Here is a 21,962-nt window from a genome sequence, read left to right as displayed (position 1 = left end):
TGAGGGAGGGTAAGAAACAGAGTGCCCGTTTCTACTGCCCGACATGTTTCTCTAGATTTTGGACTGAATTAAAGCTGTGAGATCACATGAGGCACTGTAGACGCTACGGATATCAGAGAGAAGAACCGGTTTCTGGGGATAGGTCCATTTTACGATTTAAAAATTTCCAAAACACCCTTCTCCAGTGCAACAAAATATCTTTGGACTGTGAGGCTAAGCTGGTGGAGGTGAATGACCCCAAATTTCCAAACTGAGTCAAAGAACATCGGGCTATTGCAGTGTCCTACGCCCACGCGCAAAGATACAATCCTAACACCATGCGGTTTTTAGAAAGAGTTGAAACATTGGATGAGGGGGAGTGCATGGACAAGGCATTGACTAAACTGATTGGCACGGCTAATGGTGCTATTTCTCGTTTGAGAAATACCCATTATCCAATGGTGTTGTCTGCAGAGGATCGTCTCGTGATTAAAAATCAAAAAATATGTTGGGTATGTAAGGGGGAGTTTGTAGAGATGGATAAGGGGTCTAAAGGGAAAAGAGTGGGGAGGGGGAAAGTCAGAGATCATGACCATTGGGGGCAGGAAAGATCCTCGGGGGGTAGTAATTTTAGAGGGGTTGCGCATCAATCGTGTAATTTAAATGATAGCCAGCAGTATTTTATATCTTTTTTTATTCATAATTCCAATTATTATTTAAAATTTAGTGGACAGGCACTTACACGTATTCACTGGGAGGTTGAGGGAGTAGATAGTCCATGGTTAAATAGTTCCTTTAACTACAACATTATTCCCAAATCGGCTGAGAAGTTATTGCTTCTCGGACTGAAATAGCAGGTAGTGGATAATGGGCATATGTGCTGGAATAACATTAGGTTTTTAGATTCTTTTAGTTTTTTCCCCAAGGCATTGAGTCAATCGATTCAAGTGCAAAAAAGCGACAATTTTGATAGCTTTCACTTTCTTAAACATCACTTTCCAGACAGTGAAATGTATGACATGTTGACCTTCAAAGGTATATATGCATACGATTATTAATTTTCTGGCGCACGATTAAGTGAGGAGAAACTACCTCCAATTGAAGCTTTTTACAATTCACTGACCAACAGTGAATGCACAGCCGAGGAGTACGAGTTTGCCAAGAAGGTGTGGTCCAAGGGGGATTGTAAAAATGGGTGGGAGTATTGTAGACTGTACTTGGCCAGTGACGTTCTAACTCTCTTAGATATAATCTGTAAGAACACAGACCAGATCTATTCAGAGTTTGGGTTAGATATAGGCTACAATTTTTCTACACCCAATTTAGTGATGGATTTAATATAAAAAATTAGCAGGGGGGAAATAGGTCTAATCACCAACGTAGATCAGCACCTTTTTATAGAGCGTTCAATAAGGGGAGGGTATGTTTTTCATGGGGACCGCGTCTTATAAACCGATCCGAGCGGACAAAGCACCGGTGCAAAGTCAAATGCAGTGTTCTTGGACATGAACTCATTGTACACCTCGGCAATGTCACACTACTCTTTGCCGTGTTGGAACTATCAATGGCTTGAGAATCCTTGTGAGTTCCCCGACATTACAATCGTCGAGGACAATGGGCCGCAAGGATGGTTCTTTGAAGTTGATGGTCACATTCCACTGGCGCTTCACGACTCAGTCAAAGAGTTTGTCTTTCCCTGTATCAATCGGCCGGTGAGCAGGGACTCTCTGAGCCCCTACAATCGTTCATTGGTTGAGGATATGGGGATGCACTGGACTCCCTCTAAACAGAAACTGATTGCGGATCTGGACCCTCAGGATAAGCTTGATGTTCACCATTTGCTTTTGCATTGGAGGGTTAGAAATGGTTTCAAAATCACCAAAATACATAGGGTCCTGCAGTTCACTCAGCGAACCTATTTGAAAACATTTATCGATACCGGGGGCGATAAACGCTCTCGGGCAAATTCACAGGTGGCGAAGGACATGTATAAGCTCATTCTAAATTCAGCGGTTGGCAAACTGTGTGAAAGCGTACGTAATAGATCTCGCTGTGACGTCGTGACTGACCCTCTAGAGTGTGCACGAATTATTGCCGACCCCAATTTTACATCATTCACGAGCATAGAGACCGGCATGGTTCTTCTACACAGGCGAAAGCGAAATGTAGTACTGAACAAGAATATTGCAGGAGGTAGTTCAGTACTAGAAATTTCAAAAAAGCTCATGTTGTCGTTCTTTTACAATGTGTGCAAGGTGCAATGGCCACGGGAGGGGGAGGTTCAAGTTTACTATGGAGATACAGATTCTCTGCTGTTAAAGGTAAAAACCGAGGATTTATTGGGAGATTTAGAAAAGGGGGTGCACATCAGCTCGCGGATGGATTTCACCAACTGGAATCCATCGCTCTACCCCGAGCTGGTGAAACAGGGGGGTGTTCCCGGGCCCCAAAGTTTATTGCGTGGAAACTCATAGTGGGGAAGAAAAGAAGGCGTGTAAAGGGGTGCCTACACATTTTGTAAAGAGCAATTTCAACATGAGCGTGTACAGAGAGTGTGTAGAAAGTAGCCTAGTGCCGAGAGCACAAGTGCTTGCAATTCGCTCTCTACAGTATAGAAATTATACTGTGAGAGTGGAGAAGAATGCAATGTCGTTTATATCCGACAAGGTCTATGTGCTCGAGAATGGTGTGAGTGTCCTACCCCACGGCCACTACCGTATTTCAGATCGAGTTGAATGCATTGACTATCGCAATCAACTTGGTCTGGATAAATTAGCCTAATCTGACTAACCACTAAACCTTTCACTACCTTAACTCAACCTCAACTAACCCATCCACTAACCCATAGCAGTGACGACAACTATTGTTTTTCCACCGCTGCTCCGGGGGGGGGGCCCTTCCCGCGGTCGCCCGGAGGGGGGGCCCGCCCGCGACCGGCCGGCCTTCGGCCCTGCGGTCCCCGGGGGGAGGGGGGAACCCACCTTTAAATTCACTATAATGTTCAACTGTGCTATTGTTCCCTGTGTGTGTATTTTCTGTTGTACAAAAAGTGTCAGGTATAGAAAAGTGTTTAAGTTGACAAAAAGTGATGTATAGAAAAGTGTTGTACAAAAAGTGTTTTTTATTGTACATAAAGTGTTGTACAGAAAAGTGCTGCTAATAGACAAAAAGTGTTTTATTATAAAGTGTTATCGTTGCAGTTCATGTTGAACAAACAGAGTTTTCATGTTGACCACCATGAAATTTTGTCAACTGTTCTTGTTGAACAAGTGTTATTATTATTTTTATTGTTGTGCAGTTCATGTTGACTGCAAATATTTGTTTTCATGCGGTGTCGAAATAAATGCTGTCATGAAATATTGTTGTTTTTTTTTATTGAATAGATAGATCTATGGGGAAATTACTACTTATTCATTGAGCAGATATGATTTACAGTTAGTTGTAGTCCGACTGTTGTCAGCAGCAGCATGTATCAATTTAAAACACCCTTCAGATCGTTTCTGTGTGGTCCCTCAATGTCGGGGAAAACAACACTTTTAACTAGAATAATTCAAAATTGCGATAAAATGTTTTTGGAAAAACCGAAAAAAATCTACTATTGCTATAGTATTTGGCAGGAGTCCTATGATAAAATAAAAGCTATTGCCACAACCATACCAATACAATTCATACGAGGACTTGATGTTTTCAATAGTATTGAATCGAACTCGTGGTTGATTATCGATGATTTGGCTGAATCCATTGAACAGTTCTCACAGGAAATGCTACAACTGTTCACCGTTCGCTCCCATCATGACCACATTTCCGCTACTCTGGTTCTAGACAATCTGTTTCATCAGAGCAAATGTATGCGAACCCTTGCTTTGAATTGCACCGTCTATATTATCTATCGAGTCGTTCGTGCTTCTAGCTCGCTCCAAACACTCAATAATCAGAAATACCCCGGCGCCCCGAAATTTATGTTTTCAGCGTAAACACACGCGACAAGCAAGCCCTACCGGTACAATTTGCTGGATCTTAATAAGAGCACACCCGAGGATCTACGTGTAGTCACCGACATTTTCAACAATGAAATTACAGTATATCTTCCGGTGAACACTAGAAAAGGTTATCAGTTACCATTATGACACTGAAGAAACTACACGAACAACGACATTTGTTCTCCGTTTTAAGCACTTAAAAACCACTGCTTAGGAAGGCCATACTCAAACACGGTGTTGACAATGATTTTGTTAATATACTATATTAACTTTTTTTAATTTTACCTTAGGCCGTTTTTCAACTGCCAGAAGGTGTTAGACAACAGACAAAGCAACATCGCACAACGTTCCATAACTGGGCTTTTAAGATATTAGGGAAAAAATTTAAAAGAAAAATGCTCAAACAGGAGGATGTTAGACGCTACCAACTTTTAGTAACGAGAAATGATTGACTTGTACACGTTTTTCTCTAGTGAGAGAATGGCAAAACCCTATAAATTGACACCATTTGAACTTGTCCTCTCGCCCATCGAACATTTTGAAGACAATCTAAGCAAATTCATTAACGATGAGAATATTGCCGATGAAAAAAAACTGCTTTTACTTCAAGATGCATTGCGACGTGTGGACAAACATAAACCTTATCGTGAGAGACCCACCGCCACCGATCCCTCTAAAAAGGAATCATCTCCTCAAGATTCCGCAGCATGGTCAACAGAGAAAAAATTGAATTCAAGTGTATTGAAAATTGGAAACCTTTTGCCATTGACCTATCAAGAACAGAGTAAAATAGTATTATCTTATCTCATGTTTGAAACTGGCAATCAAGTTCAAGTCGGGAGCACAGGGAAACGAATTATAATTCAGGGAAAAAGTTATAATCTAGTTGATTTAGTTTGTGATATGGTGAGGAATCGTAAAGGACTCTTATCCTTTGAAAATAATCTATACACATCTTTGTGTGCAACAAACAATCCCAAAAGTCTTATTGGCAATAAGAAAATTCTAAAGAATCTAAGAGATTATAGTCCTCCAGTAACAACACCATTTTATAAAAAAAGAAGATTCAACATTTGAAGATACTATCATCAGCATCAATGGTTTTACAACAGCTGTGGTTGCTAGTCAAAAGCAAGGAAGAATTGATTCGCCCCCCAGTATGCAAAAGGGGGATGGTCATTTTACTATACGTGTACGTACGAAATGGATGAAATTTTGAAAAGTTTCAATGAAAATGTTGGTAAAGAAGGGCGTTTAAATTCCCCCAGAATGATTTCCAAAGCTGTCTCCAGCACCTTTACATTGAAAAATGCAAAAGAGTATATATAAAATGAGCCGAGTTACACACTGCATCAGAATCACTGGCTTCGCAGTAAACACTATCGACAAACTAAAGCCTTTTTCCCTCTGCATATAATGCAAACGGATCTTTTAACTTTAGACGCACTTCAACAACGTCACAATGCGCCCTACAAATATATTCTAGTGGCAATCAGTATCTTTAGTCGCTACGCCTATGCCATTCCACTGCGGTCAAAGAGAGGTGTTGAAGTTGCTCGGGCCATTGAAAGTATTCTAGAACAGGATTCATATAGAAAAATTCAATCGGATCGTGGCAGTGAATTTGTTAATCCCCATGCGCAAGAGGTTCTTTTGAAATATAATACAACACTTTATCATAGTCACAGCCCGATAAAGGCTGCATTGGCTTAACTATTAATAATAACGATTCGTCTATTAATTTCAATATATTGAACATTGAAAAATAATTCGTCTTTTATTATTGTTTTATATAAAATCATTTTGATTTATAATCAACGACCCCATCGATCTCTGTCCAACTCTACACCAACGGATGTTCACTACAATGAAAATACATTTGATGCTTTTCTAAAGCAATACTCCAAGGGTGAAAAATAGAAAAAAAAGAAGAAATTCAAAGTTGGTGATACTGTTCGAATTAATAGAACCACCAATATTTTTGAAAAGGGGAATTATTTATGGAGCACCGAACTTTTTATAGTGTCCAAAATCCTAGACATCATGCCCATAACCTATCGACTGAGAGACACCAAAGAGGACAAGAGTTTTTGTGGTATTTATGAATATGAACGGCAAAAAGTTAGAAACACCAGTGCACTGTATAAAATTGTAAAGATATTAAAGAGTCATACACGCTATGGCAAGAGACAGTTGCTTTTTAGCTGGCTAGGATGCAACTCAGATTTTGATTCTTGGGTCAGTGCTGAAGATATTGACAATGCCCAATGATTTCTATGTGACTTTCATGTCCAATGTTTCTGATCCTCTATACAATGATCTGAATAGAACAAGTGATTTTTGGACAAAACTCTCCCCCACCATCAATTTCGATGGAAAGTATGAAGTGGCTCTTGTCGACTGTATTCTCAAAAATACCTACGACATCCTGAGAAAAGATCGTAAATATGAAATAAAAATTAGACCCTATGATTGGCCGCCACCACCTACAGGTGATGAAGAACAAATTCAAAAAATCAATTGGTTGGATTATCCATATATTGAATTACCCTACGAGGAACTCACCTGTATGAATGATTTATGTCGTTCTATTAATAAAAGAATTTCAGATCATAAAAAAGGAGCTTTTCATTTCAACTATTCAATGGAGGAGGGCAAGATCTATATTAGTTCACCTATTGCCAGTGAAAAGGTTATTCTCAATGATAATCTAAAGGATGTTCTTGGTTTTAAGCTCAATATAATCAATGGTAAAAGTGCCGGAAACACTAATTTCATTTTTGCTGACTACCCGCCCGCCTTCTCCACGGACACCTGTATATTTCTCTACGCCTCATTTTTGGAAACATCTCGGGTTGGTAATTCAAATGTTCCCCTCCTACGAGTTCTTGAACGAAAAACCAATCAAGAACATATTCATCACTACAATATAAATCATCTGCAGTATATCCCCGTAAACACTTCCTATTTGGACCTCTGTCAGTTAACACTAAGAACCGAATTGGGTGATCTAATAGCAATTTCAAAAGGTTTGGCTGTGATTACATGCCATTTTCGACCCATCGTTCAACTACAAGATGTCTAATAAAAAAGTGGTATTCACTTGTCCTGATATTGACTGCTATGTTAATACTCTTGGTCCAAGACAACAGGGCAATGGAATGGACTACTACAAGGGTCGCTCGTCAATGTCTGGCTATGGTCTTGGCAGCTGGTTTGCTAAGCTGTTTCGCTCTTCACTAGCACTGGCTAGAAAATATTTTGTACAGGCTGCGACCGATTTTGCATCCTCTACACTATACGATTGGGGCTCTGGCAAGGATTTTTAAAAAAGTGCTACGGAAAATCTTAGGTCTAGTGCGCGAAATCTTGGCGAGAAATTAAAACAGAATGGTAAAGGTTTAAAAAGGTCAAGAAACAATACATCACTCATCAGTCTCTACTCAGGACGGAAACGTAAGACATCCCTATTGTCAAAGAAAAGAAGGGAAAAGCCGACACGTGCTGTAACCAGAAGCCCCAGGAGGAAAATTGTTAGATCGAAACTAGATTTCTTCTCCTAAAATGTCCTACCTATCGCATAAGGATTCTCAACCTTCAATCACCGCCTCATTGAATCTATTCAATGCTGAAAATGTTGATGTGAGTGTCAAACATGGATACTATGAACAATTTTATCCAAAACAACCCCTCTCCGATAATATCCACTTTAAAATTTATTACAATGAAGACTACTTTATGGAAATGTCTTCAACATTTATAGATTTGCAAATGAAAGTCCGGAAATCCGATAATACAATGCCAATTCGGGCAGATGGAATATCCTATGAAAAGTTTATATTACATAATTTATTTCGTCAAATTAGTGTCTACATCAATGGCACGCTGGTGAGCACAAGCAACAATCTCTCAAATTATACCAGCTATATGCAATTCATGCTGATGACACCCAAGTCATACAAGGAATTGAGAGGCACCTCCAATAGATATGAATATATTACTAATACTGATAGTACAGATGCACTTAAAAATGCTACACCTAGTGAATTACATCTAGTTGGAAAAATATATCATGAAATATTTAATATACCCCAATGGCTACCGCCCAATGTTAAAGTGGATATAAAATTGATGCTTGCACCCTCCAATTTCATATTGAGAAAGTAACTTGCAGGCAATTCTGATGTAAGTCTCTCCCTCACCTCAGCAATACTTCATGTACGCAAAAAGCAAGTTATCAGTTCTGTTGCTTTGGTCGTGGAAAAACTGAGAGCCAATGGTAACAATATTAAACTACTTGTTCCTCATACAATCCCCAATCAATGTCATATCGCCATGGGCTCACGCACCTTCACCGATTCATCCTTTATCAATGGCAAAATCCCCTCAAAATTGGCTTTGACATTTGTAAAAGTGCCAGTGCAATTGGATCGTGGACTGAATGCCCAAATAAATTCGAGATGTTTGGACTTTCATCGCTTGTGTGCAAAGTAAACGGCATCCCACTCTACAATCTATCTTTTGATAAATCCTATAGAACATTGTACGAGTTGACCATGCAAACCCTAGATCATGACTCTCAACTATTTGAAAATGGTATAACCGAAGATATGTTTGCTAAAACACATGCTATCATTTTACTGGATTTTTCGGGTACACAGGATGTGAGTATAGCACTTACAGGGAGTGTGCGTTTAGAGTGTACATTTGCCGACCCATTGGCTGAGAGTATTGCACTAATCTCACTGAATCAATATGAAACCTATTGGGAAATCACTCCCGAAGGCAGTGTTCTACTAGACTTGGTGCCATGAACACCAGTCAAATAATCAGTGTATTTAATATGGACCCCTATATGTCCCAGTACAAATCCTATTGTCTGCCCTCGGACTTTCTTGGAAAAATTCAAAGTGTCAACAATACCTTAATTATTGTTAATAGCAGTCCGTCGACTGTGCTGACGGGTCATTGGCTGTGCATCTTTCAAACAATGAAGACGAATGAATTTTTTGATCCTCTTGGGCTACCCTATACATTCTACGCTCCATGCATCAGCAACTATATTGAGAGCAGTAGGAAAACTATTATTCAAAATCGGAAGAGGGTCCAGGATCTAACGAATAAAAACTGCGGCTTCCATGCACTACTATATGTTGTATTCCGATGTCGTGGCTATACTTACAAGCGGTTTCTCCACATTTATGTTGACAATCCCCGTCTGAATGACTTTCTAGTGGAAAATATCCTCTCAGACCTATATAGTATTGATTTCAGTGCCCTAAGAGTAAAGTTATTAAAAAATGTTTGTGAATTTGTTTATTAATAAAATGTATATATATACAACAATGTCTTTAAATCTTCACTATAGATTTCTTCTTCTTTGAGGTATAGACAACTGTCGTGAACAACTAATTCCGATAAATCATATGGATTCACTGTGTATTGATCCTGATTGACTGCAAAGTCCGGGTCACATTTCCTACGGTATAATGTAACTTCACTCTTGTCATATCTCTTTGTATAGTCAATGATACTATTTGCATTCATATTATGAAATTCAAGAGTTTCAATCTGTCTATTTGAAGCAATATCACATACAGTGTTTTCAAGTGGTGAATCACATTCGGTAACTGCCAAATAAAAATCACTTGGTTTATAGTCATAGTAGGTGGTGTCATCACAGCGATGACGTAGAAACCAGATTGTCTTGTTACCCCAACAGTTGAATCGTAGACCAGATTCCTCTTCCCAAGAATAATTTAAATCCACGACGATACCAATCTCGTAGAAATAAACTAAAATCACGTTTGGGATTCTTTCCAATCATAGCGGGGTAAGTATTCTTCCACTGATCACATTTATCATAGTGACAATTGGAGCACTGGTGTCCTCTAGGATTAGGGTCAGACACCTCCTCAAGACATGAATTACATCCTTTAATTTGTACTGCATAGCCTCTATGTAATTTACAAGGATTACATAATTTACACTTTTCGCTATAGTCATCAATAATTGTACAATTCTCACATTGATTCCAACTGCCAAGAGTGTACATGCACAATGGACATACATAGAACATTTTTCGGTTTCCGATGTCAACTCACACACAGCTAAAATGAAACTGATCCTCTTCGATCGTTAAATTCAATGTGTGGGATATGAGGGAGAGATGAGTAACTATGTGACGTGAGCTTTTTCGAATGATGGGGGAGCCATCTACATTGAATCCATTGGCAATGTTTTCAAAAGTATATCCGCAATATGATTCAGTCTTGTTTCAATTAATATATCAATAAAATGACTATAAGCATTTGAATCACATTTTAAAAGTTTCATACAATAGTCCAATGGGGGAGAATCACTCCTCATTATATTGTCAAGTGTTCCCTGACAAGAGAATATCCTGCGTTTAAGAGATAACTTGAGAAAATCGTCATCGAAAATCAAATGTTTTTCCATAAACACTAGATTTGATCTAATTTTCTCTTTCTCAAATTTATTCATTTTTCAATCTTTTCACTTCGACTGCTGACTCTAGACTGTCCCTGATGCGTTAGCCCCAACCAGACAAGAAGGAGAACATTTTCGATTTCGAAATAATTTTATTGAATAATTAGAACAACAACAACAATAATACAGAGCATGTACAATTAACGATACTGTTTATTGTATTCAATATGTTTCACCAATGCACTAAAAGCACATTCAAGTCTATTCACATGAGCTATATCAACTTTAGCGGTGAAACATAATTGATCCTTAATTTTGAATTTGCTCAAGGATATTACATATCTTGCATATACTACATCCCATTCCAGACAAAGCCGCGATCCTTTCGTGATTTCCACCGCAATGTTTGATGCTCTTGTACTATTATCATCAACTCCACTATTCACTTCTAATAGTGTAAACAATCCACTCATTACCATCAACACAAATATATATCCAAATGAGTAAAGTAAAAACTGTTCTCACTCCTTTGAATTCTATTCACAGACTAATAAAAATATAACAAAAAACCGTTCCTTATATTCCCATTGCCGCTAATATGTAAGCAGGCCTCTGATTGGCTGAGAAGGAGGATGTATCCGACTCGCTGATTGGCTGAGAAGGAAACATGTGATCTAACTGTTTCCGGGAAAGTCATAACATTTGGGCGAGAGCAACAACATCAAATACTATTTCTGGACAGCATGACATTCGCGATCGATTACGCAATCAAGTTCTCGGAAATTCATTTCCCCCTCGAGTCCTAGATCAATAACATTGTTCCCGTTAGAATTCAATGCGCATGTGCAACCTTCGCCCCGGAGTTTTTACACATAGAAACATCAATTAAATCGACCTTGGAAAAAGAGGTCATTGACCCCATTAACCACGTGTTCTCCCTAGGGAGGCTATGCCCATATATGGGGTGCAAAAAAGTTATAGGTGGCAGCAGGGGTGTCGTCCCGTGTCAATAGGGTCACCTCTACTCATGTATGTTTTATTTTGTATCTGCGATTTTATACCACGGCAATTGTAATATTTGAAGTGTTGTGTTTGACTATTAATTAATTTGATGTTCGGCAAGTACCAGATCAGCATCGGTAAGGCGGTTTTGATACGCTAGAGGCTTCCCCTTGTTTATCCGTTCTAGCCCGAAAAATTTAGGCTGCTTGGACTGACTAAACACACTCGCCTTAAAACAACTCCAGACAAAGAATCTTATGTCAGATTCTATTTTGACGCTAATTTTGACCCTAGCAAATGAACTGTCTGCTCGTTTGTAGTTAGTAATTTGTAAATTCCATTTTTAGTCTATGTCTTGATCTCAAACTCAAATTTGACAAATTTCAGGAGGGTTTAGTTCGGAAAACCTTTTTTTCCGATTCAGCGATTTTTTTGGTCTGGATAATGAAAGAAACATATGCAGTGCAACTTCTTTGTGTCAAACCGTAGATTGTCTGATTTAAGTGTGGTAGCAGACACTAGAAAACACCTCCAGAAGCCTATTTTTGGATCTAGATTCGATGCTGGAAGTTTAACTCATATAGGGTAATATTACTAAATTACTAAAATTAGTGTTTTGATTTTGTTGGTATTTTAGGATTCAGAAGCCAGAAAAAGAATATATACGACTGGTTGTATTTCTGCCATCACAACGTGGGCAACAATGAACTTAAATATTATTGGAGGAGTAGCCATTGGAGCCGCTGTTTTGCAGGTAAATTTCACCTATTTTGTTTTTTCTCCGTCAATTAGTTTATATATTATGCAACTATTAGTATAGTTCTTTTTCAAGCGATTATACATTACATATAGATTTCTTTCTTCTCGGTTACAGGCTATTGCTATTAATTGTTTTCTTTCAGTATGCATTCTTTAAGAGTTCAATTGCTTCCTTTTTATGCACTGTCAGTGTTCCGCCATCGTTTTATTTTGCAAGGTCGGATTGCTTTACGAGACAAAATTTATTGATGAAAATGTCGACTTGTAGTCTCAGATTTACATTATATCTCCATTTCCCATTTTTTTCTGATTTGTTCTGAAAGTTTGTGCTCTATATCTGGAAATGATACCTTGGGATCTTTGTTCAAGTTTATGCATGTCGAAAGATTAAAAGGGAAACTATCTGGTTTATTCTTTGGCTCTTAAAGTAATCATTATTTATGAGAAAACGTAATAGAAAACACTAGAATTTTTATAAATAAGTAAAACAATTGGAAAATTGTATAACCAGTGAACAAAAAACAATACAAAGCCGTCGATGTTTTTATGCTTCTTTTGCCTTATTGTTTTTGCGTAATAGAATAGTGCAATATGAAAGGCTACAAGAGTTAGAAAATATTATGAAGTTTGAAAAGAATTAAAGGGTTTTGCATTCCAAATAAGCTAGAAAGAAAAGGAAGTCAATGTGAAATATTGACGATTGACCTTATTAACCTGAAGTCGAATAATTGATCTTATGATGAAACGGTTTAAAAACTCTGAAAATATCCAATTGTCAAAGCAATAATGTGGTTACCTGGAATCATTTAGAACATGCCAACATAACTTACATAGCATGCGATTAAGGACATGGTTCACATTTGAAATTTTAGGCTAAATTTTTCATCCAACTAAATGCTTGCTATTTGCTTAGAAACCTTAGCATTTGTTTATTTGATTTTTATTAATTATTGTATATATGAAGATTGAATCATTCTCAAGAATTTACGTACATCTTACTAGAAAGCAGAAAGATTCTATTTTTTCATAAAATTTTTTTCCCTCATCCCAAAGTCTTTCCTCCCTATTAGATTTTGCTAATAAACATTTTCAAGGTGAAAAACTCTGAAATTCCTTTTTAAAGCTGTTTTATTAATTTTTACAATATGGAAAAACAAGGCTGAAAATATAATTAAGAAAAATAGTTGTTTAAATGCTGGAAATTATAGCTGTGGGAGATGCCTTTCCAAAGTAGCGGTTGATTTATTTATTCTTCTCCCAATCGTTGAAGTATCATCACTGTCGCTACGTTGAATTATTTTTGTTTTGCTACGGCTAACAAGTTTAGTTAGGCTCTAGAGACATTGTCTTAATTCACCGTTTTATATCCCATAAAATTTCCTTCCTAATGCAGTTATTTTAAGCCTTGTTTGGTATTAACTAAAAAAAAGCAAGTTTGTTTTAACTGAATGTAAGAACCAACATTAAAACTTAAAACGAACAGAAATTATTCCGTATGTGAAAGGGGCTATCCCCTCCTCAACGCCTCGCTCTTTACGCTAAATTTTTTTATTGTTTTAAAAAATAACGCTGTGAGACAAAGTCAAACTTTAGCGTAAAGAGCGAGGCGTTGAGGAGGGGACAGCCCCTTTCATATAGGGAATGATTTCTGTTCGTTTTAAGGTTTAATGTCGCTCCTTACTTTCAGTTAAAAAAATTTGTTTTTTTATTTAATTTCTGAACGTTTTTTAATTAATGAAGCTTTGAATTTTGGCTCACCGTAAATGAACAGTTGAATCTAAACCCGCATATTAATTTCTCTTTTTTTGGCTAAATGACGTTCACGAAATTTTGTTCTAATGTAACTTGCGAATTAATTTACGCAACGAATTTCTCTAATCGTATGTTTTTATAACATATATTAGGGAGCTCTCCCCCTAGTCAATGCCTCACTCTTTGTACTGAAGTTCGAATTGTGTTCGAATCACGAACCACTGAATCACAAAAGCCGTTTAGTTAGAATAGATAGCTCTTTTGGAAGTACTAAAAAAGTTTAGCGTAAAGAGCGAGGTATTGATTAGGGGGTGAACCCTTTCATATACGTAATAATTTTTGGTCGTTTTAAGTTTTAATGTTGCTCCTTATTTTCAGTTGAAAAAACTTGTTTTTTTATTTAATTTCTGATCGTTTTTTAAAAATGCTGGGAAATCTGGCGCCCCCTTCATGGAAATGTTCCTTCCCCCAAGGAAATATCCTCCATGGAAAGATCCCCCCCCCCGTAGCCCCTACTCTGACCCCGACCCCCCACTAGAACAAAAGTTCGTCCTGAAAACACCTGTATATTTCCCAATAACCAATACTATATGTAAACAATGGGCAAAGTTTATAACTTGCAGGCCTTCCCCCGGGAACTGTGGGGGATTAAGTCATCTTCAAAGACATATTAATCAGATTTTCGACTATTCTGAACAAAATGGCTGTCTCAAAAGTTTGATTGGGTGACTTCGGGAAAAGAATTAACGTGGGAGGGGGCCAAGTTGCCCTCCAATTTTTTGGTCACTTAAAAAGGGCACTAGAACTTTAAATTTCCGTTTGAATGAGCCCTCTCACTATACTCTAGGACTACTGGATCGATACGATCACCCTTGGAAAAAAAAAAAAAAAAAAAAAAAAAACACCCATCCGTGATCTTTCTTCTGGCAAAAAAATACAAAATTCCAAATTTTTGCAGATAGGAGTTTGAAACCTATATAGTAGGGTTCTATGATAAGCTGAATCTGATGGTGTGATTTTCATTAGAGTTCTATGACTTTTAGGGGTTGTTCCCCCTTGTTTCGAAAATAAGGCAAATTTTCTCAGGCGCGTAACTTTTGACAAATAAGACAAAACTTGATTAAATTTATTTACTTGAAATCAGTATAAAAATCTGATTCTTTTGATGCATCGATTCGCATGAAAACCCGTTCCGTTTTTTAGAGTTTTGGTTACTATTGAGCCGGGTCGCTCCTTACTTACAGTTCGTTACCAAGAACTGTTTTATGTATGGTTTTTTATGGAGCAACCGTTTCTCCTCCAAGTAACTGAAAAAGAGTGATTTAAAGACTATAGATGTACCATAACTTAAATAGCGGTGGAGAGGGAATTCTCCCAAGAATTTCAAAGCCATGTATCTTATATTTTGTTTTGACAAGAAGGAAATCCGCTACTGAAAAATAGTCCCTCTAACAAACTTTAAAGTCAACTAAGATCTATTATGATCTTACAGTTAAAAAAAAGAAGAAATTATTGATTATTCCCGGATCGAAAAAAGGATATATGTGCAAGGTACCTCAATGTTTAATATAAAGTACTAGTTCATTGACATTTTGAATGGTTCTCACGTTGCAAAAAGATCTGGAAAGACGTCAAATAGAATACCTCTCTCGTTAATTACGCCTATTCTACTCTTGTTTTTCTTATATCACTTTTGGCTGTTACAAATAGTACTAAAAGTTTCAGGTTATGACGAAATGAGCCCATTGCTGTTTATTAAGGCAATGCTAGTGCGATATCTGTGATGTATTGATGAAACTTCTGTCTTTTTATAGGCTACCTACTTCTGTAGTGGCCATTGCGTTTGCGAGTAAAGTATCATGATACCTCTAGAAGCACATTTGTTTTCAAGTGATTTCATTAAAATCTATTTTCAGGAATTTTGAACAAATGCCATTTTGGATTGTGGGGTTGCTTTGGGAAAAACAAAGAAATGATTATAAAGACGACAAACGGGTCTATGGCCAGTAGATGAAAATGAAGAAAACGAAAAAGAATCAACCGAATATTTCGCCCGTATACGACAAGGCATCTTCAGCGTAGAAAAAAAAATAGAAACTAAAACTAAATAATATATATAAAACTAAAATAGACTAACATAAAATATATAATATACAATTACTCGTATATACAATTGGTAGCTACCTTCATGAAACCGGAAAAGCAACTGTCATTTGCTTTTGTGGTTTCTTGAAGATACATGTACCGCTTGTATATGTAAGTAATTGTATTTTTTTTTTCTACGCTGAAGACGTCCTGCTGCATACGGGCAAAATATTCGTTGGATTTTTTTTTTTTTTTTTTTTTTTTGTTCTCTTTGTTTTCATTTACTGGCCATAGACCCTTTGTTACCATTATATTCGTTTCTTTGTTTTGTCATGGCTGGCCAGTTCGGCTTTAGATCTTTTATTGGTGCTATCGGTACACCCAGGGCGTTGAATGGTGTAGCCTAAGGCTACCAACCGGTAGGTTTGGACCTTAAAATTGGCATTATATTTTTAAGTTACTATGAAACTTAAAAATTAACGTTCGATTCCCTTATTAACGTTCGAGCGACCCTCCCTTCTAAACTATCAGGCCGAGGAAAAAGAAATAGTTTACGGGAGACGCATCACTCTTTACTCAGTTCTATAATGTTGACTTGATGAATATTTGGTGAACAAAAAAATGTGCCCGCACAAGTATTTTTTGTTTTTATTTGTTGTTTTTCTTAGTTTCGATTACGTTTGTATAGGCCTACATATAAAGCGTCTTGAGGACCAGCGAGTCTTTTCGATGTTAATGGGGCTTTGACGAGGCGTCAATTTAATTTCATATTGATCTTGACCGTAAAAACAAGATATCATAAATTTTGGTTCATGAACGATTGAACCGTATCCAGTTTCATATGACCATATTTTTTGCATCATAAGGCTGTAGCGGAGGGAGGACAATGATATATTGGAACCGCGTCACTTTTTATTTAGTAAAAGCTTTCACGCTAGCTTTTATACCACAATCTTCTGAACCCTCTTTTTACGGGAGTGTTGTCTTCTTTAAGAAGGGACCGGTGACAAAAATTTTTTCTTGAAGCCGATTGTCTTTTGGTATGACACCTTTGATTTGCAACACACCCCTTACTTAAAAACAGTTTTGTTAAAGAATTTCCAGTTAGTCATTAGGTTCTTACGGATAGTGTCTTCGTGCCATTATGCAACACACCCCTTATTTAAAAACAGTTATGTTAACGAATTTCCAGTTAGTCATTAGGTTCTTACGGATAGTGTCTTCCTGCCATTACGCAACACACCCCTTACTTAAAAACAGTTTCCAACACACCCCTTACTTAAAAACAGTTATGTTAACGAATTTCCAGTTAGTCATTAGGTTCTTACGGATAGTGTCTTCGTGCCATTATGCAACACACCCCTTACTTAAAAACAGTTTGCAACACACCCCTTACTTAAAAACAGTTATGTTAACGAATTTCCAATTAGTCATTAGGTTCTTAGGAATAGTGTCTTCGTGCCATTATGCTTAATGGTCTGTATAAGTGGCAAAAGATTTAGCAAAAGGCTAAGCAATCAACTTATCAGACTTTTTTGTTTCTTTCTTTTCGTTAAGGTTTTTAGACGTTTTTCCCTACTATAATTAGAGGTTCAAATTCCTATTTTCACGAAAACTATGTGAATTTGTTATTTTTCCTTGAACCGTACTTTTATTAGTATTTTTGTCGTTGCTGCCATTGCGGATAAAAAACAACATGATTGACATTGTATATATTTCATAGCGTTTTCCTTGTAGAAGTAATTATAATTTGATTGTCTAGACATAAAAACTGAAAAGAGTAATCTTCAGAACTTCCTTGAGATTATCTTTTGTTTATATTAAATAAAAAAAACAAGTTTTTTAAACTGAAAGTAAGGAGCGACGTTAAAACTTAAAACGAACAGAAATTATTCCGTATATGAAAGGGGCTGTCCCCTCCTCAATACCTTGCTCTTTACGCTAAAGTTTGAATCTGTCACACAACTTTATTTTTTAAAACAATAAAAAGTTTGACTTTCTCACAACTCTATTTTTTAAAACAATAAAAAACTTTAGCGTAAAGAGCGAGGCGTTGAGGAGGGGACAGCCCCTTTCATATACGGAATAATTTCTGTTCGTTTTAAGTTTTAATGTCGCTCCTTACTTTCAGTTTAAAAAACTTGTTTTTTTATTTAATTTCTGATCGTTTTTTAGTTAACGCAGCTTTTATTTGCATAAAAATTTTATTTCTCTTTCGCTAAATGGATGTCTTTACAAATTAACTTACGTAACTTACTTCTATATTCGTATATTTTTCTTCTGGCAAAAAATACAAATTTGAAGATTTTTGCACATATGATCTTGAAACCTATGTAATAGGGTTTTCTGATGCGCTGAATCTAACGGTGTGATTTTCATTAAAATTCTTTCACTTGTAGGGGATGTTTCCCTCTCTTTAAAAAATCGAGTAAATTTTCTCAGGCTCGTAGCCTTTGATGAGTAATACTAAACTTAATAAAATTTATATATTTAGGATTAGCATTATAAACACATTCTTTTGATACATTTATTGACATCAAAATTTTGTTTTTAAAAGTTTCGATTACTATTGAGCCGTATCGCTTGTTTTTTTTATTGTTTTTTTTATTATTGCGTATATGTTATTACTTATATGAAGGGGTTCTCCCCTTAGTCAAAAACACCCACATTAAGTTAAAACTTAAAAAAAAAATTTATTAACAAAACCCAGAAACACAAAGGCCGTTTAATTATAAAATATATATCTTTTTAAATCAAAGAAAAAAACTGTAGCGTAAAGAGCGAGGTATTGACTTGGGGGAGAACCCCCTCACATACGTTATAATTTCTGTTCGTTTTAAGTTCTAATATTCCTTCTTACATTTCAGTTGAAAAAACTTGTTTTTTTTATTTAACTTCTGATCGTTTCTTAAATAATGCTTGGAAATCCGGCGCCTCCTTCATAGAAATGTCCCTTACCCCAAAGAAACATCCACCACGGAAATATTCTCCAGAGTAATCCCTCCTCTAGCCCCCCCTCCAGAAAAAATCCTTCCTGAAAATGGTTGTATACTTCCCAATAACCAATAAATAATGCTGGCAAGTCCGGCGCCCCCTTCATGGCAATGTCCCTTCCCCCATGAAAACTTCCGTCATGGAAAGAGCCGTCCCTCTAGCCCCCGCCCCTCGCCGGCCCCCACCTACCAGAAAAAAACTCCGCAGAAAAAGTCGGTATGCATCCCCAAAACCAAAACTATATGTTAACATTGAGTAAAGTTCATAACTTTCAGCCCTCCCCCTGGGGACTTTGGGGGATCAAGTCATCCTAAAAGACATTTTTATCATATTTTCGACCATGCTGAACAAAATGGCTATCTCAAAATTTTGATCGGATGACTTTGGGAAAAAAATGAGCGTGGGAGGGGGCCTAGTTGCCCTCCATTTTTTTTGGTCACTTAAAAAGGGCACTAGAACTTTTAATTTCCGTTCAAATGCTTCCCCACGCAATATTCTATGCCCCCTGGTTGTAAATGAACACCCCTGGGAAAAAAAAAAAAAAAAAAAAAAAAATAAACACGCATCCGTGATCTTTCTTCTGGCAAAAAATGGAAAATTCCACATTTTTGCAGATAGGAGCTTGAAAACTCTTCAGTAGGGTTCTCTGATAAGCGGAATATGATGGTCTGATTTTCATTAAGGTTCTATAGCTTTTAGGGGGTCTTTCCCCTCTTTTTTCGAAAATCAGCCAAATTTTCTCAGGCATGTAACTTTTGATGGGTAGAACCAAACTTGATGAAACTTATATATTTGAAATCAGCATTGAAATTTGATTTTTTTGATATATCTATTTGTATCAAAAACCCGTTTTCTAGAGTTTCGGTTACCATTGAGCCGGGTCGCTCCTTACTTACAGTTCGTTACCACGAACTGTTTGAAAGCTTGCTTTGGTACGGACAATATTGGAGAAATTTTGAGCGTTCAGTTTTCCTTTATTGGGATTTAAAGAATGTTTCATAATTGAACAGTTCATTATATTAATTTGTCGACTCTTGTCAATAGAAACTGTAACCCTAAAACAATAGTTTTGCCAACAATAGATTCGTCAAAAGAATTGGCTTTTATGCTCTTTCCAAATACGTAAAATTTATTGATTCTAGATTTGCACATCAACTGCTATAGCATAAGAGAATCGTGAAGAAAATTTGCAAGATTTTAGAAAAAGGTGGAAAATACGGTAAAGGTATAATCTTGATGAAAACTGCACTGTCGAATTCAATCTGTCTGAAAACTTGAGAGTGCTGATTTCAGTACGTGGATCTGCCAAAATGTTCAATTTTCTATTTTTCATAGTGACCTTTGTCAATAGAGACCCCCTGTTGGGGTTCTACCCCTTGTTCTTTTTCTTTTCAAATTTGACCTGTTTTCTTTTCTGTAATTACATTTGCCTGTAGTATAATTTTCAATCATAAGTTAAACTCTCGTTGCTAAGCTAGATTCTTTCGCAATAAGTAAGCTTTAAAGTTAAATGCTATTTTTGTCTTTTTCTTCTGGGCCATTGAAAGGCAATATCATAGGCAGCGCGCTAGCGCTGCCTAAGTAAAGAACGATGTGGGCACAATGTGTTTTTTCACCACCCGAGCACTTCGTATCGAAGGAGTTGTCGTAGAAACTTCGAAAAGGGCTCATTCAATTGGAAATGAGAGTGGCTAGTGCCCTTTTAAATAGTCGAAAGTGACTGGAGGGCAACTCGCCCCCCCCCCCCCACGCCCATCATTCCCCCAAACACATGCAATCAAAATTTTGAGATAGCCATTTTGTTCAGCGTAGTTGATTTCCAGATAGAAAATAGGTTTTTGAGGAGGACACTCCCCCACAACCCTCAGGGCAAGGATTTTAAGTTATGCCCTGGGGGCATATAAGGTTTTTATAGAAGGTGTTGTCGTAGAAACTTCAAAACAGGCTAATTCGATTGGAAATTCAAAGGGATAGTGCCCTTTTTAATAGTCTAAAGGGATTGAAGGGCAACTACCCCCCCCCCCCATGCTCATCATTCCCCCACACACATCCAATCAAAATTGTGAGAGGGCCATTTTGTTCACCATTGTTGTTTTCCACATAGAAAATATCTTTTTGAGGAGGAATCTCCCTCACAACCCTCAGGGCAAGGGTTTTAAGTTATGGCTTGGGGGCATATAAGGTTTTTATAGAAGATTTTGTCGTAGACACTTCAAAACAGGCTCAATCGATTGGAAATTCAAAGGGTTAGTACCCTTTTTAATAGTGGAAAGTGATTGGAGGGCAACTAGGCCCCCCACGCCCTACCGTCCCCCGAACATATCGAATCAAAATTTGGAGACAGCCATTTTGTTCAACGTAGTTTTAATTTCTGGAAATTAAGTCTTTGAGGATGACAACCTCTTTAGAGCCCCAAGGGAAAGGGTTGCAAGTTTTTCCCTGGAGGCTTATAAGGTATGTATAGAAAGCGTTGTAGTAGAAACTTCAAAAAGGGCTCATTTGATTAGAAATTGAAATAGCTATTGCCCTTTTTAATAGTCGAAAGTAATTAAAAGGCAACTAACACCCCTTCCACGCCCATCATTTCCCCAAACACATCCAATCCAAAATTTTGAGATAGCCATTTTGTTCCACGCAGTTAAAGGTCAGGAAATTATAACTTTGAACAGGACAATCCCCCCACAGTCTTCAGAGCAAGGGTTATAAGCTATGCCCTGGGGGCATATAAGTTTTTATTGAAATCTTTGTCGTAGAAACTTGAAAAAGGGCTCATTCGATTGGAAATTCAAAGGTCTAGTGCCCTTTTTACTAGTCGAAAGTGATTTGAGGGAAACTAGCCCCCCTCTCTCGCACACCTTTTCCCAAAACACATCCAATCAAAATTTTTAAACAGCCATTTTATTCAATGTTGTGGATTGTCACATAGAAATTCTGTTTTTGAGGAGGACACAGCCCTCAGGG

General features: G+C 37.2%; 1 protein-coding gene across 2 annotated transcripts in view; it reads left to right on the top strand.

The window, feature by feature from the left end:
* The window catches only part of LOC148949368 (tetraspanin-33-like), a 555,122-nt gene that overhangs the window by 490,126 nt on the left and 43,034 nt on the right, over positions 1-21,962 (top strand). For both annotated transcript variants that reach the window (XM_089093400.1, XM_089093399.1), the window contains one exon: positions 12,049-12,165. In XM_089093400.1, coding sequence (XP_088949526.1) covers positions 12,049-12,165 — 117 coding nt within the window. The remainder of the gene's footprint in view (positions 1-12,048; positions 12,166-21,962) is intronic.

Source organism: Artemia sp. Qi Xiang Cuo, chromosome 8, assembly GCF_049724085.1.
Source record: "Artemia sp. Qi Xiang Cuo chromosome 8, ASM4972408v1, whole genome shotgun sequence".
NCBI lineage: Eukaryota > Metazoa > Arthropoda > Branchiopoda > Anostraca > Artemiidae > Artemia > Artemia sp. Qi Xiang Cuo.
Note: the sequence above shows the minus strand (reverse complement) of the source record. Positions and strands in the feature narration are given on the sequence as shown.